The sequence below is a fragment of the Limanda limanda genome, chromosome 11, assembly GCF_963576545.1.
Source record: "Limanda limanda chromosome 11, fLimLim1.1, whole genome shotgun sequence".
Classification (NCBI taxonomy): Eukaryota; Metazoa; Chordata; class Actinopteri; order Pleuronectiformes; family Pleuronectidae; genus Limanda; species Limanda limanda.
In genome coordinates this window covers 6,219,883-6,235,820 of record NC_083646.1, presented here as the reverse complement: position 1 = coordinate 6,235,820, position 15,938 = coordinate 6,219,883, and the positions used below count along the sequence as shown (strand labels likewise).

Below are 15,938 nucleotides of genomic sequence, written 5' to 3'. Positions count from 1 at the left end.
TGTGAATTTTTAGTTTCCCTGCAGATATTTTCAAAAGGTAGAATAAAGAGGAACAGAGTAATATTAACGCAGTTAAGGAAAGTGGTTTTACTCTCTGTGACCCACAAACCACCTGACACCTGTGTTCCAGTTACATTAATCGTCACCTCTTCTCACACAGCAGAAGACCGTGAAGTGAATTTTAAAAAATTCTAGACTAAAAGCTAATTTCAAAAAAAAGATACGAGGAATTTTTTTTTATTCACTCTGGTTCACTCATGATAAATGTTTGTATTGAACGCAGAAAATCAACACTGTAAATAACTGTCACATCAGGATGCAGTGATTCCTTGTTGTCATTGTAAAGTTGTAATATTCTGAGCATTGCCATAAGAGAGCCTGTGACCCAAGCATTTCATTGCAAGCGACTGCTTAATATAATCACTCTGTATATGACAATAAACTCTTGAAACTTGAAACATTGCCCTCTGGTGGCTGGCTGCAGTAAATGCGTCATAAGCCCTGCCTCCATCCACAGCTTCTTTCTGACATACGCTTCACTCTGCAGATTTTCCAGGAAACTCAATGGAGGATTGTGTTTTTGTAAATGCGCCTGACCAAAGAATCTCCAGCTTGATTGTTCATATGTGAAGGGCAAACTTCAGCAGAGAGAAAGAAAGAAAGATGCAAAGGAAGTTTGGTTGATCAAACACAGAGCTTCCATGTTCACCTATTAAAGATTTGTGACTAGATTTGACCACCACTGTTCCCCGGGGACCTATTTAGGGTCCCGGAGAACTTCTGAACATCAGGCTCCTCTTCTTTTCAAGCAGAGACATTTCACTCTGAGCTCTGTTGCTCCTCTCGTCAGATAGTTATTAACTGGTCTCACTGGTCGTCCACCCGTCGATCGCTAAAGTTAGTGTCAGGACTCTAAGGTATGAAGAGGTGCAGCTTTCGGTCTGTCGATAACAACCAAAGGCCCCGTTGGAACAAAAGAGTGGATTCAGAAAGTGAAACACTGGAGTGCTTTTACTTTGAAACGTGCTCGGAGTGTGTTGTAAATACATTTTTGTCATAAACAGATCAACATTGTGGTTCACAGCAGAATAATCAGAGAAAATGATCTTACCTGGGTTTTAATGTTTTTCTGATGAATTCATGTTACAAACAAGTGGTTGCAACACTTTCTGTATGCCTTTTCAAAAATAAAAGCATTCCAGCGTTTCTGTTGATGGAATCCATTCCCTTGTTTAAAAAAAGGGGGTTTTATTGTGAAATATTTGTAGGAGCAGAAGATGCACGTCTTCATACTGTGTAGTACTGGTATTTATTTGAGTACAAGGGACTTCTTTCATACGAGGCAATAATCATATTTATGGCCATATTAAAATCAAAGCCTATAAGTAAAAACATTGTGCTGCAGTAGCAGCTCCTCTGCAGAACATGATGTGGAACTGAGAAGCTACATATTGTGCATTGTAAATATGAATTGATATTAATTTGAATAATGTGCTTTGAATAGAAAAAGTTGCACAGCTGCCTCTCTTTGTGTATTTTTATTTCTGGTACATTCAGCCTTTAACAGATATTACAAAAAATAATAAATATGGCACTCCTAAGTGGGTTTTTGGAAGATATCACGGTGGTAGATCTCGGCTTACGTTTGGAATTAAAAAGGGATTTTGGGCTCGAAAAGGTTGGTGACCACGGATCTATACTGTATGTCCTTCTGGGAACTCATACGTTCAACACTGACAAATTAGGGCACAGGAAAATATTTCTATTGTTTCTGTGTACCACTTTAGTGAATATGAAATGACATAATCATTTAGAAAAGGGGAAGTTTGTGTCAGTTGCACAAAGAAACACACAGCCAGTGTATCTTCTATGTGCAGATGCTCGTCTCTATAAGTTTTTGCAATTCTCCAGAAACTCTGCAAGACGGGACGAACCCAACAATCAGTGATCTATAGACGGTCTAATCCAAAATCTGCAGGTTAAGTTATGATGGTAAAAGAAAATAAGTTTATTTAAGTGTTTCAAAAATGCTTTAAATACACAAAAAATTGCAAAGTAACTGCTTTTATCGTGTGTGTTTTTTTGCAGCACCTCTTACAAACCACATCTGCAGTTGCATATTTCACTTGTCTGAAGGAACAGTTGTCAGCAAAGTTGGTAAATACTTGTATGGTGGGAAACTTCCTGTTCTCACAATTTCCTACTGTACTGGACCACAATTGCAACATCTTTAATTTAAAGTGCACTGAAGCGGTGTGACCAGAGTACGACTGAGAACAAAGGATAAATGTCCTTTTAATGGAGAGACAGGTAAACTCTGGGGCACAGATATATTAGTATGAGTATTACCAATAAAAGACAAGAAAGTTCCACATTTTAAAATCATTCAACTGAATTTATGAAGATCTTTTTATTAGAGAAGAAATGTCATGAACAAATTCATCTACTTCTAAGGAGCATAGAGAAGGGAAAAGGCTCAAACGGTGAAAACTCTAGTTATTCAATGAATTTCAGTTTGCATTGAATTCACATACTGACATGAAGCATGAAGCGCACTGGGCATCAGCAGATATTTACAGTATGTTTCAGACACAGTCAACTTTCCCATGAACACGGCTTTACAACAAAAACATATGAACAAAAAAAAATCCAGGTGAATAAGCTACATCAGTGTCTTCATGGTAACTACACATTCAATTTCAGTATACATAGAAGTAATAACAATCAAATGTATGCCTTAAAAACCTAAAATGTTCCTTATCAAACCCTTATGAAAGAGAAATGTCATTGAGGTTTGATATTTTACAGTTTAACCCTGAACTTTGGTATAAATAGCTGTAAATAAACAAAATGACTGTGAAAATCCTATTTTGGCTGTTTTCTATTGGCCTTTCGATAAATCGGTCTTTGCCATTTTACTTGTGTTATTTTTCCAAAAAGATGTGTCATCAAACTCATAAACACACAAGCACGCACAATCAGCCCTTATCGTAACACAACACATTATATCTGAACATGTACTTCTGTACTGCACCCGGATTCCTCTCGTTCTCTACTTTAAGTGACTTTAGAAACCACCTCCCCCTCCTCACCTTCCTCCCCTGCTGACACACTCATTCCCGTCTCCAACTCGACCTCTACCATCTCCTCCTCCCACTCTTTGTTGTCCTCCAACAATTCACCTCCTTCACCTCCATCATCTTGTATCTCCTCCAGTGCGCCTTTCTTAATTTCAGCGTACTCTGTCTCTGTGGGGTCTTGAGCGTCCCTGGCCTCTGTGAGACTGCACTGTGACGCGCAGAACATGATGTCGGAGTACTCCACCTCTTTGAATTCCTGGTCTCCATCAGCCGCTGATGTCCCAGCAGCCTCAGCAGACTGGTCACGAGTACCGTCGTCGAATTCCACTGCTTGGCCAACATCGATCTGTCATATATGATGTATTAATGAATAAGCAATTCGCTATATATCACACATACTGCAGCCAGCCACCAGGGGGCGTTCAACGAGCTGTCTCATTGTCAAACATTATATATAGTAAATTGCCCAAAAGCCTGATAAAGCAAGAGTTGAGGCCGACATATAAGGGACTGGAAGCAGTTGACCAATCACAACAGCATGTGCCAGGCGGCCAATCAGAGAGGAGAGTCTTAAAGAGACAGGAGCTAAAAGTGTTCCAAACAGAGGCTGAATAGGGGAGCAGCAGCAATGGACAAAATGAGGAGAGTTATGTGTTTCCTTAACATTAGAGCATCTCAACCTTTTCACACAATAGCTCAAATTAAAAGCATGAGCCTCAATATGATTGAATATCATTTTACTAATGTATCTTAAAACGCTGGGTTACTAATGAATCATACACATACCAGTGCACCTGTTTCAGTGGTCACCATCTCCACGTTCTCAACCAAATTTTCAGATCTCCTCTTTTTTCTGGAGAAAAATGTAATCAAACAGGGAAAAATGTAAACAAATAACAAGTCTAAAAGGATTAAACGTAGGATTGTGAATGGTTCAGATCGAAATACGAGTAAACTACAATATAACCTATATTTGAATCAGGTGTTTTCATCACAACAGTCCTTTACAGTGGCTTAAAGCACGCAAAGACACAATACAATGCATTGGCAGGTTCAGATTGGGTTTAAAATCTATGTTTGATGAACAAAGGTATAAAAATAAAAAAGCCAATAGCAGACATGATTTTGTCTCTAGTCTCTGAAAGCTGATCATGTTTGCTACATGTATTTAAAAGTAAATGGATGGAACACATCGAATTCGAACATTTAAGTATTTATGACGTGCAGTAGATATGCTTAAACATGCTTAAATAATAAAACTATCCTTTATGGTCTAACTCTGCTTTATTTTGATATAGAAGATTAAAAGTCGTCTGAAATTCTTTTTGAAAATGGAGGAAATAAATGCATGAATGTCAAAAAACAAAAAAACTGTAAATGAAGTATAAGGAAGTTCCAAGTTGAACCTGTGGCATGTTCTAGTCAAACACCAGATGATTGCTGAAAGAAGAACGCCAGTCAAAAATCCAGTCACAAATGCAATGATGACTTGTGGCTGCTGAACAGTGCACCACAATCCTTTGAGTAGATCTGGAATGAAAAAAAGGAGAAAATTAACATGTGTAATCTCTTCGTGAAAACACAAAATCCACACATTTAGATTTTAAAAGTGTCGGCAAGCACTCACACTGTAAGTGGGTGAGATTTGCTTTCTCAAAGCAGTTTTCTACAGTCGGCGTGGTTGGGCTGCTGACTGTGGTGGTCCGCTTCGTGGAAACGTTGCTGCTGCTGTTGATGGCCAGAATGGTCACAGTGGTATTCTGGTCTCCTTCAGTCTGCGTGGTGGTGCGGTTGACTGTGCCTGAGTGCACAATGTAGTTTTTCAACAGTGGCCATGTGACAGTGGGTATAGGAAACCAAGAAGATGAGAAATGCCTGCACATCAGCTGAAGCTCCCACGAACCATTTTTGGACCATCGGGCAGTCTGGAGAAGGAGCTGTGTTAACTTCCTGGAAGGTAAATACGTTTTTTGTTTGCGGACATTTGTCAGCTCCTGGTTGTTGTGAGTTCATGTGTGGTCAGTGTTTTGAGCAAATTATGGACAGAAACCTTCAACACTCAGATCAGGTCACATATCATCAAAACACTTGTGATTCCAGTGATTAATATAGACTGTATGCAAAGATGGATGACATGACAGCTTCCAAAAAGTGAAGGCAAAGCATCTCAATTGCCCCCTGGTGGCTGGTTTTAGTATAGTTCATAAACCCTGCCTTCATCCAGTTAGAGGCTGAGAACCTTTAAAATGTCTCAGCAAGTTTTAGAGGTTAACAGATTTTTATAAAAAGGATTATGATGATAGTCTTATATGTAAGAAAAGAAATTTCACATCAGGTACACACAATTTAAACAATTCTTAGAAACACAACCTCCTCCTAATGATGAAAATACGATCATTCTCATTTTAACTATCAAAATAAACAAAAATATATCCTATTTGTTTTGGAAAATATTTACATTATACTCTTCAGAAGATAAATGTTGGAAGTTACAATCTTTACCTGTAGTGCTGATGCTCACAGACAAGAACAGAGACGTCAAGATGAGAAGTAACATCCTGATTCAGAGCTCGAGGTGGTCGGTCTCTCCAGAGGATTAACGCTACAGCAGCTCACAGCAAATACATGAAAAGTTCACATGATGAAAAAGGATTAGAAACTAGATTTAGCTGCATTGATTTGAATACAGGATGTTGCATGGGTAGCAGGTGCATCTTTAAATGTGATATTTATAATAATAATAATAATAACTTTATTTGTATAGCACTTATTTAAACAAGGTGACAAAGTGCTTCACAAAATCCATGGCAAAAAAAATGAATGAACTAAAATAAAAGGTATTGAAGCTTTTAATTCACTTTTAAGCACCAAATCATCACATTTTAAGGTTGAGACCTATATTTATAGAGAAACCCAACAGCTCCCAATTTGACATCTTCTTCAGAGCCCTGAGTCTCCTGGAAATTTCTATTTTATTTTAATAATTTTCTGATGAAATACTTATTTAGTACTTGAAAATGTATTTTACTTTCGCTGCTTTGAAATAAAACTTCCCTCAGTCCTAAACCTCCCGAAACGATTGTATAGACATAATAATAGCACAAAAATCATGTGATTACATTAACTATAGAACAGAGAGAAAGCCTTGGTTAACAATTTGATAGAATTCTTTAAAAGAAAGGTAAATGTGGAGCGTTACCTCTTTGTGTCTCTTCTGTTTTCGGTGATCTGAGCTCTGACTCTCTCTTCCTCTCTTACTTCTCCCCTCTTCACACTACAACAAGTTTCCAGGAAGTTTCTCTCTGCTCTGCTGCCATCACTTCCTCTGTCGTTCGTCCGAGAGTTTAACATTGTTTATTTTACCCACATGTGCAGCTTCAAACCCTATAACATGAAATGTGGATGACTTTAAAGGGATGAGACTGAAGAAATGAAGAACCATAAGTATTTAAAAAGCTTTAAGATACTTAAAGATACTTCAAGATGTCATCTCTTCTACTGCCTTACCATCGTAGTGTATTCAGACATAACACGTACATGGAGCGATGTGCTCGGTCAATATTAAAGTTTGATATCTGCAGTGCCAGTTAATAAGTGTAGAAGTACAAAGGTTCATGAAGTTAAATGGTTTATTATGCAAATGTAACATCAGTGTATTTTCTTCCTTTTCACACATTTCAAGACACAAGATGTGACTATTGCATTAGCGATGCACTGTGACTGTGCTTATCAGTTAATAAATGACGGCATACTAAAGACTTCTTACAGCGCCTGAATATATTGTAACATATAAGTTAAGGGCTTTTTGACAACTCAAAGGTTTAGACTCAGACATATTCAAATGTGTTTTCTGTTAAAATAAAAAAAAACACTTCTCACTCTGAGTCTAGTTCCTGCAGCACATTTTTTAAAAGGGGGAAGTAGAAGAGGAAGAAAAAGAGCATCAACATTTAAGAGCTCTGCCATTTTATCAGCTTGTTCACCATTTACCAGTTTAATTGTACTGTTTCAGAAAAGCAGTTAGAATATATTGATTAAAAGACATTGCAGTGATCTGAAAATACCCACAAAATAGAAGTGAAAAAATATTTTGAAAACTACTGCAACTGAAAATTCACTTATTTTTTGGTATAGAATTAGATGTTTTTGTGTGTGCTGTTTATCTTCCCAATAAATCTGACCCTTTCAGAAAAGCAGTTACATTTAAAATGTATAAATGATCTGTAAGAAGAGAAAGATGTGCATCAATTATATTGTACAAAGACTGAGCTCCATAGACGACTTAAACCGAAACTACTTTAAACAGGGATCTAACTTTCAAATGACCTGTGTACTTGAAAATAACTGCGGACGTTTATTTCTAGAGTTTCTTTGCTGCAAACACTCAAAACGAAAATGAAACAAGACATTAACTAGCAGCTCTGGAAATGTGGTGTGCTGTAGATCAAATGTCAACATGCTAAAATAAAAAGATAATTCACCACAGGGGAACATTATGAAAAAATTACAAAGAAAATCTTTAAAAATACAGATATTTATTATCAACAACAGATAAATATACTTGGACCGTCCACAAAAGCCAAAGCTCTAAGCCATCCTCCCATAACGTCCACTCCTTTGTGATTGGTGACCTCTCCGAGCGCGGGTCGCCACTTTTACTGAGAGGCCTCCTGCTCAGTTGTAGTCATGACAACCAACACCTGAAACGTCTCGTCAGTAGACCGGCTGATACTTCCACTTAACCGTGTTGTCACCTGACACGTCACAAAGTCCCACATTTGCATAATGCACATTTAGCAGCTACATGTTTCTACAAAGCAAAGACACTAAAGCATAATAACACTTGAATAAGTATATTCTGCCCAACTTCCAGTAGACCTTTAGTTGAACAGATGCAGATGCCCCTTAAGTAAAGAGGTGTTCTATGTCTTGTCTGTTTATCACAGGCTGAATCTCGTATCCATCCTTCCTGACATCCGATCAGAGCATTTTATCCTCAAGCACCTTCAAAAAATTAAAATCCTTACATCTCAGCCCTTAAATCCTTTACGTTGGAGTACAATTCCATGGCCTCCGCTTCCTCCTCCTCTGGGACAAAATGATTCGTCTCGTCCTCCTCCTCCTCCTCCTCTTCCTCCTCCTCCTCCTCCTCCTCCTCCTCCTCCTCCTCCTCCTCCTCCTCCTCCTTCTCTCTCCCGGCCTCCTCCAACACCTCACCTTCCTCAGAACCACCATCTTCTCTTTCCTCTTTTACTTGTTTTTGGATTTCAGCATATTCCGTCTCAGTGGTTTCTGGCTTATTTGCTGCATCCCTGGGGCGCTTGCTTTTCAGCAGTGAGAAATCGATGCTGGCGTACTCCCCGTCTTGTGGCCCACTGCCGAGTTCACGGACTCTTGCCCCTGCTGCCACAGATCCAGCCTCAGCTCTCTTTCGGCCGCGGGTCTGAGCATCTTTTGCTGCTTGTCCGTTATGTACCTGTCAGGTACAACGTAAATTATAGGACTTATTTGGCAGCAGGAATCCAAAGTCTCCTCTTGCATGAAGTTTCTATTTCTATGTTATTTACATTTCTGCAAAGTATTTTCATTGGGTCACAACCATCCTCTATTCTTCTTTGCTACAACTTGAGTTCTTTCATTACCTTCGTCAAAGAGGTTTCAGTTCAGTGGATTAGACGAAAACTACTGCACAGTTTACCACAAAACTTTGGTTAGGGAAGAACTGCATTAAGGTTTGATACGGATCAGGAGGCGGATCCAGTCCTTTTTTCACTTTCTCTAACATAGTCACAGAGATAAGGCTTTTTATTTTTATTTATTCAGGATTCACATCTGAGTGTCTGCAGTTTGGTGCAGATACAAATAAAAATCTGGATCTAGTAAGATTAAATTTGTGTTCATGAGAGCACTTGCGAGTCTTGAAGCAAGATCTGGAACATGCTATTATCTATCACATGTCGTGTATTTGTGCACGTATGTTGGACATATAATTGGCCCCTCTGTGTAAATTGTGGCCCCTTCATGGTCCCTAATTCAGAGAAATCCTAGATCCGCCTCTGCCTGGAACACTTCTGAAGGAAACTCATGTTAAATGAATGTACCTTTTATACTAGATTAGATAAAAGAATATAAATACCAGTGGATCCTCATGATTAGTCATGTCAATTGTCTCATGCCGATTCCCAGGGCTCTTCTGTTTCTTTCTGGAAGAGAAAAGTTTTACAAATTTAGATGTGTATGTATGAATATTATCCACAAACAAAATGTGTAAATAAATGAATGGGATGAATACCGGTTGCATCTTTTTGCCAAACAGAAAACGACGGCTGAGAGAAGAACACCGATCAAAAAGGCACCGATGGTTTGCGCCCATCTTTCAACTAATTCTGTGGGTAGATCTGCAATCAGAAGGAAACAAAGAAAAACATGTTGATGTGTTTCTGAACGATAGTAAATAGTTTGAACAGAAGTTGTGTGCTCAGGCAGCGGTCTAAAGCAGCAGAAGCAGAATTTACCGCCATGTGATGGCACAGATGACTTTATTCGGGTGTTGATGTTCTCTCTTGCTTTCCCATTTGTGTTGTCGCTGACACACTGGACAGAGCTGTCATTTTGGCCTTTCACGATGACGGTACTGTTCACAGTGTAGTTTGACACGGTGGTAATGACTGAGTACACAGTCTGGTCCTCCAGCAGCGGCCATCTGATGGCGGGTAGAGGAAACCCGTCACTGATGCACACACAGGTCAGGACCCCCGACTGGACCACACATTCAGAGCTGGTTAAGATCTTGGGACCCCCTGTGAGCACACAAGCAACGTGAGAACAAAACACTGATGAACCTTATCTTCATCGTCAGAAACACCAGGGCAGCCTACTTACAAGTCACCACTACGTCAGCAGTTCTAGTCGCGGTCCTGTCTCCATGTTTTGCTGTGCAGATGTAATGTCCTGAATGTTCTGCAGTCACATTAGGGATGATGAGTGTGGACGAGCCAGAGTCGTTCTTCAGGTCGGTTCCTTTGGGCGGGTTTGTGCTGGAGTCAAATTCAGTCCACGCTACATGAGATGGAGGGAAACTGTTGCCCCTGCAAGTCAGATTCAGATCAGCTCCCTCCTTTACTACCAAGTCTCCAGTGATCACTGGATCTCCCATGTCTGTAAGGAAAATAAACAATTTAAATAATGATGAGAAAAAGAGGCAGAACACAGATACGGAAATATGACAAAACAAAATATGGATAGACAGACAGACAGACAGATACAGTAGATACGAGAGACAGAGAGAGAAAGAGAGAGAGAGAGAGAGAGAGAGAGAGAGAGAGAGAGAGAGAGAGAGAGAGAGAGAGAGAGAGAGAGAGAGAGAGAGAGAGATATGCTAGCGTCTGGGGAATTTCATAAAGCTGTGGGGGTTATTCAGGGGGAATTTGTCAGCGTGTTAAAAAAATACACTCTTTGAGTTTTTATGACAACCGAAGGTTACCACACACAGGTTCTCTTTCATGTTTGAAAGGGGGGATGAGGTAAGGGGTGTTCAGCTGAAACATGCAACTTCGCCACTAGTTATCACTGCATTCTACACACTGCAATTTATATAATTTTGTAAAATTGTATCTGCTGTTATTTAATTGTAGATTTTCCATTGTTTTAATTTGCTTCTTGTCTTGGATGTTTTCGCATTATTGACCTCGTAACAGTTGTTTCGAAAGGTGCTATTTTGATACGGTGATTATTAATATTATTATTATATGTTGTTGTACTTACAGATTACTGTTACGTTGACATTTTGCTTCCAGGTGCTGTTCATGTGTGTCACTGTGCAAACGTATTGTCCAGAATCCTCTGCTTTGACATTAAAGAGAGAGAGAGTGGCAGTTCCTCTTTCTTCTGTGAGCTGAGCTGAGTCACTGAATGTGTTTTTCTGCAGAGTTGTTCCTGTTCCATTTCTGCTGCTTTGGACAAAAACTTGAGTCCACGCTACATGAGATGGAGGGAAACTGTTGGCCATGCAGGTCAGATTCAGAAAATCTCCCTCCTTTACTACCAAGTCTCCAGTGATCACTGGATCTCTCATGTCTGTGAGGAAAATTTCAAATTTTGTTTTAACAATTTAAATAAAGATGAGAAAAAGAGGCAGAACACAGATTTGGAAATATGCAAAATAAAATATGGATAGACAGACAGACAGATACGGTAGATACATTAGATACGAGAGAGAGAGAGAGAGAGAGAGAGAGAGAGAGAGAGAGAGAGAGAGAGAGAGAGAGAGAGAGAGAGAGAGAGAGAGAGAGAGAGAGAGAGAGAAAGGAATGGAGGGAGGGAGGAGATGGTGAGAGAGGAAGAGAGGGGAGGAGTTGGTGAAGAGTAAAGGAGAGAGAGAGAGAGAGGGAGAGAGGAGAGAGAGAGAGAGAGAGAGAGAGAGAGAGAGAGAGAGAGAGAGAGAGAGAGAGAGAGAGAGAGAGAGAGAGAGAGAGAGAGAGAGAGAGAGAGAATGCATGTAGTTTGACTCAGTGTACTTTTAAATACTACCACTGGGGGATGCTAGTGCCTGAGGAATTTCATAAAGCAGTGGAAGTTATTCAGGGGGGATTTGTCAACGTATTAAAAAATGTTCTCTGCACTAAACTTATTACTTTATTATCTAACAAACTTAAAAAACACTTTATTTTACTCAGTTTTCTTTCTTATGTTTCTTTCATCCCTCTATCTCTTTGCCCAAGCACCTGCTCAAAGAGTACATGCCCTAAATGGATAAAGTATATCTCTGAAACTACAGGTTCTATATGAATATTCTTAGTATCTATATAAAGAGATTTCTGATTTCAGGGGTGTTAGCATCAGTATAAATGTTACTAGCTCAGAATATATCTGATCATTATCTATGCCAAATTTTATACTGATAAAGTGAAGTGAAAGTTAAAAGAAAACAGAAGGTTAACACAGGTTCTCTTTCATGTTTGAAAGGGAGAGGATGAGGTGAGGGGTGTTCAGCTGCAACATGCAACTTCACCATTAGATGTCACTGCATTCTACACACTGCAATTTTAATAATTTTCTAAAATTGTATCTGCTGTTAATAAATTGTAGATTTTTAATTATTTCATTCGTTGTCTTTGATTTCAAACGGCAATGTTTTGATTTGCTTCTTGTCTCGGATGTTTTTGCATTAATAACATTGTAACGGCTGTTTTGAAAGGTGCTTTATTGATACGGTTATTATTAATATTATTATTATATTCTGTTATTGTTGTACTTACATATTACTGCTACGTTGACATTTTTCTTCCAGGTTCTGTCCATGTGTGTCACTGTGCAAACGTACTGTCCAGCATCCCCTGCTGTGACATTAAAGAGAGAGAGAGTGGCAGTTCCTCTTTCTTCTGTGAGCTGAGCTGAGTCACTGAAGGTGTTTTTCTGCAGAGTTGTTCCTGTTCCATTTCTGCTGCTTTGATCAGAAACTTTAGTCCACGTGATCAGCGATGGAGGGAAACTGTCAACCTCACACGTCAGATTCAGCGTCTCGCCCTCACTAACACTTGCATTCTGGGTTATTCGGACTTCCTTCACATCTACGATATAAAAACACATGTTGCACTGTCATGTGGTTAAAGCACAAAGTTTCCATTTGTAAAAACAGCCCTTCAGAAATGAAGCAGTTTCTACTCACAGGTCACACTCAGAGTCGCCGTCTTCTCTGTGTCCACGTTTCCTTGGAAGAGGACCGTGCAGGTGATGTTGGTTCCGTGATGTTCAGCTGAAGGGGAAAAGAACAGAGTCGAGCTGCTTCTCTTGGCGAACGCAGCCACGTTCTCAGTTTCGATGGCCGTGATGTTTCCTGTGAGGTAGGCGTCGCTCTCTCCTCTTCCTCGCCATCTCCAGGTGAATGTAGGTTCAGATCCAGAGCAGAGACCAGGAGCAGTGCAGGTCAGTGTGGTCTGCTGTCCTTCTTTCAGAGTGGGAATCATCACTGTGGGCCTCTGACTCAGACCTGATGGGAGACCAGTTCATGAATGGAGTCAGATGAGAACGTCGTCATTCACTTCATTCACTTTTTTTTAAAATGGGGCAACAATAGGAATCTGCATCAGCTAAACAACGGCCAAAATTACTTTAGGTCCCACACATAGACTGTGAATAAAGATGGACGACATGACAGCTCCACTAAAGTGAAGAAAAATTCTCTTGATCGCCCTCTGGTGATTGGCTGCAGTACAGGCCATTAACCCTGCCACCTCCATGTTAGTAAATGGGACATGGATCAAGAACTCAAACTTCACCTCAAATGAACTTTTCACAACAATTGTTTTTGTCATTTCAAGGAGTTCTTATCACACTGATGTTTGTCAAAGTGCAAATTCTTCAGAAAGTTTGGTTTTAATAAGTTTTTTGATGTTAGCCTCTGTAATGGGATGAAACATCTTAATTGGTCTTACAATCGGTTGAGCCCATGTACTGACGGGACTTTGACACCACTCTACATCACAACATCTCTACTGGGCAAACTTTGACACCAAAAGCGCAACGTGGCATCACACGTATTTTGTACAACGGAAGGAAAGGGAGAAGTGTTGTTCATGTTTATTTGCAGCCTATGGCCCAAATACACCAAACACGTCATACAGCAGAATGGTTCATACCTTTAACAGAGACAGTTGCTGTTTGAGAGAATGTTAATGAAGCTTTACTCTCTAGAGCGATAACTCTGTGTTGATATCTTCCAGAGTCCGACTTCTTCAGGTCATTGACGATGATGCTGCAGTTTTTCTGTTTCACATCAGACTCCAGCAGTGACACTCGTCCTTTAAACTCCAACTGAACCTGATCGCTGGAGGTGTCACTGTTGAAAATCATGTCTCCATCATCACATCTCTCTTTAGTCGATTCACATTTAAACCAAACTATATGTGAGATTTGGACACCACGAGGAACAGTGAAGGAGCATGGTATCACGACACAGAGTCCGGCCTCCGCTGATATTTCTCCTTCAACTAGAGTGTTACAGTAATCCTTCCAACAACTTGTTTTCCCCCACACTGAAGAACCTGTTAATGTAAACATTAAGAGAAAAACAGGGAGAGAGATTATTTAAACTTTTAAAGTATACCAAAATAAGGAGAAAGGCTACTTCGAAAAAAATAGAACATGTGAATCTGTCAGTTTTACACAGTTTTAAATATATATAAAATTATGTCAACAAACACAACACAGTGGAATTCCAATATTCAACGTAAAATACTTTGGAGAACAAATGTATAGTTGAAATCTTAATCCCAAATGAAAACCTTGTCAGTAGCAAATCATTTTTAATGGCAAACTATTTCCACCTATTTTCTTCATCACTAAAGTTGGCACTTGAGTAAAATAAAAAGTGAATACCTGTCACAGAGAAAAGCAGAATCGCCCAGATGAGAACAAGCATCCTGATTTGATGAAAGTTCTTCTCTTCTTCTTCTTCTTCCTCCAACGAACCTGACACAGAAAATACCAGAGGAAAGTCTACCATGGAAATAATCATCTTAAAAAAGGATGTTACACGTTTGGATTTTCCTTGGTTGCGAGATTGAGTCGGTCTTTTACGAGAACAAGCAGCAGCTCTGAATCGATTTACATTTGTAAATCTCTCAACTTTTTTGCCATGTTTCACGACCCCTGTCCAACTATGAACCATTATCTGTACAGTTTATATTTAACACTACATCCTCACTCTTTCTCCAGCACAGTCTCACACCTTCACTTCACCAGCAAAGCCAGGAATGTGGAAAAGACGGTTACATAAATCTTTACAGTTCAAATCATATATCATATATATAAGTCAAGCATTAGTTAAATGTTGTGTTTTACCTTTCTGTCTCGCTCTCTCTCTGTTTCTGCTCTGAAGTGACTTCTGCTCTCGTTGCTTTTCTGTCTCCACCCCAAATTAGGAAACTCAACAGTTTAAGGAAGTATCTGCCGAGAAACGTTTTTCCTTTCCGCATAGACAGGCTTTTACATACTTACCCAATTTCCACCGGTATCTCTGAATAACTTAATAAAATGTGACACTTTACAAAAAGGGAAATGTGTTGACTTATCTTCTTGAGGAACCAACAAACCAGTGCATGTACTTTTTTCATCATGTGGTATATTCTGTGACTGTGTTTTAAATACTGAATGAAACATATCTTTAAAACTGAACAGAAACTCTTTGCTTTAAGCATTTCCTCCCTCCAAGTGCATTATATTACATTTCAGCTCAATATCAAACCCAGAAATGTCCAAATCATGGTTTATGACAGATGAAAACTCAAGGTATCACTAAAGCTATCAGAATTAATCCTCTGGGTCCCATGAATACACGCACACTATTTTTATTTTTATAATTCCTACTGCTAAAGTAGCATAAAACTGCTCTGTAAGTGGCCGCTTTTACTGAGCAACAGCAACCCCTGCAGCCACATGTAGTGATTAATTATGTTGGGCTCTGTGTCCGTGAAATTAAGTGGTTTTCATGTAGAGATAAAGCAAAGTCATTAATCTCTGACTGTGTTGTCCCACTCATTGAACCGAAACACAACGGAACGGTGGATATTACCCATGATCCTCTGCTTCCTGAACCAGGAGAAGCCGCTGCTGTAACAAATCCACCAAATCCTGTTTAGGATTCTTCAAATTTAAAGTTTCCTGCTGAATATTGGAGATAAACAATGTTTTTTTTTGAATGATTTCTCAGTCTTTTGAACTGATCTCTGGAAATGTTTAAATAAAACAGTCAATGTGTATTATCTGTACCAATATTCACCAGACTCTAGATGAGCTACTTCATTAAAAAAGGGTTGTCACCGATGAAACACTGTAACACCAGTATATCCAGAACAAACT

At 39.3% G+C, this 15,938-nt stretch overlaps 2 protein-coding genes across 2 annotated transcripts; both read right to left on the bottom strand.

Moving 5' to 3' along the window:
- Positions 1–2,432: 2,432 nt before the first annotated feature.
- On the bottom strand, positions 2,433–6,314 carry LOC133013651 (uncharacterized). Its single transcript, XM_061080658.1, has 6 exons — positions 6,280–6,314; positions 5,583–5,682; positions 4,708–4,881; positions 4,487–4,610; positions 3,867–3,933; positions 2,433–3,426 (listed from the first exon to the last, which is right to left on the bottom strand). Exons 2-6 carry the CDS (start codon positions 5,635–5,637, stop codon positions 3,058–3,060), a joined length of 789 nt encoding a protein of 262 aa, XP_060936641.1. The 5' UTR covers positions 5,638–5,682; positions 6,280–6,314; the 3' UTR covers positions 2,433–3,057.
- A 1,284-nt stretch (positions 6,315–7,598) lies between these two features.
- Positions 7,599–15,655, bottom strand: LOC133013890 (sialic acid-binding Ig-like lectin 5). Its single transcript, XM_061080977.1, has 12 exons — positions 15,652–15,655; positions 14,457–14,549; positions 13,718–14,122; positions 12,748–13,068; positions 12,469–12,649; positions 10,845–10,987; positions 9,963–10,238; positions 9,596–9,880; positions 9,373–9,478; positions 9,217–9,283; positions 8,281–8,556; positions 7,599–8,223 (listed from the first exon to the last, which is right to left on the bottom strand). The coding sequence occupies exons 1-12, from the start codon at positions 15,653–15,655 to the stop codon at positions 8,104–8,106; spliced, it is 2,277 nt and encodes a 758-aa protein (XP_060936960.1). The 3' UTR covers positions 7,599–8,103.
- Positions 15,656–15,938: the final 283 nt, after the last annotated feature.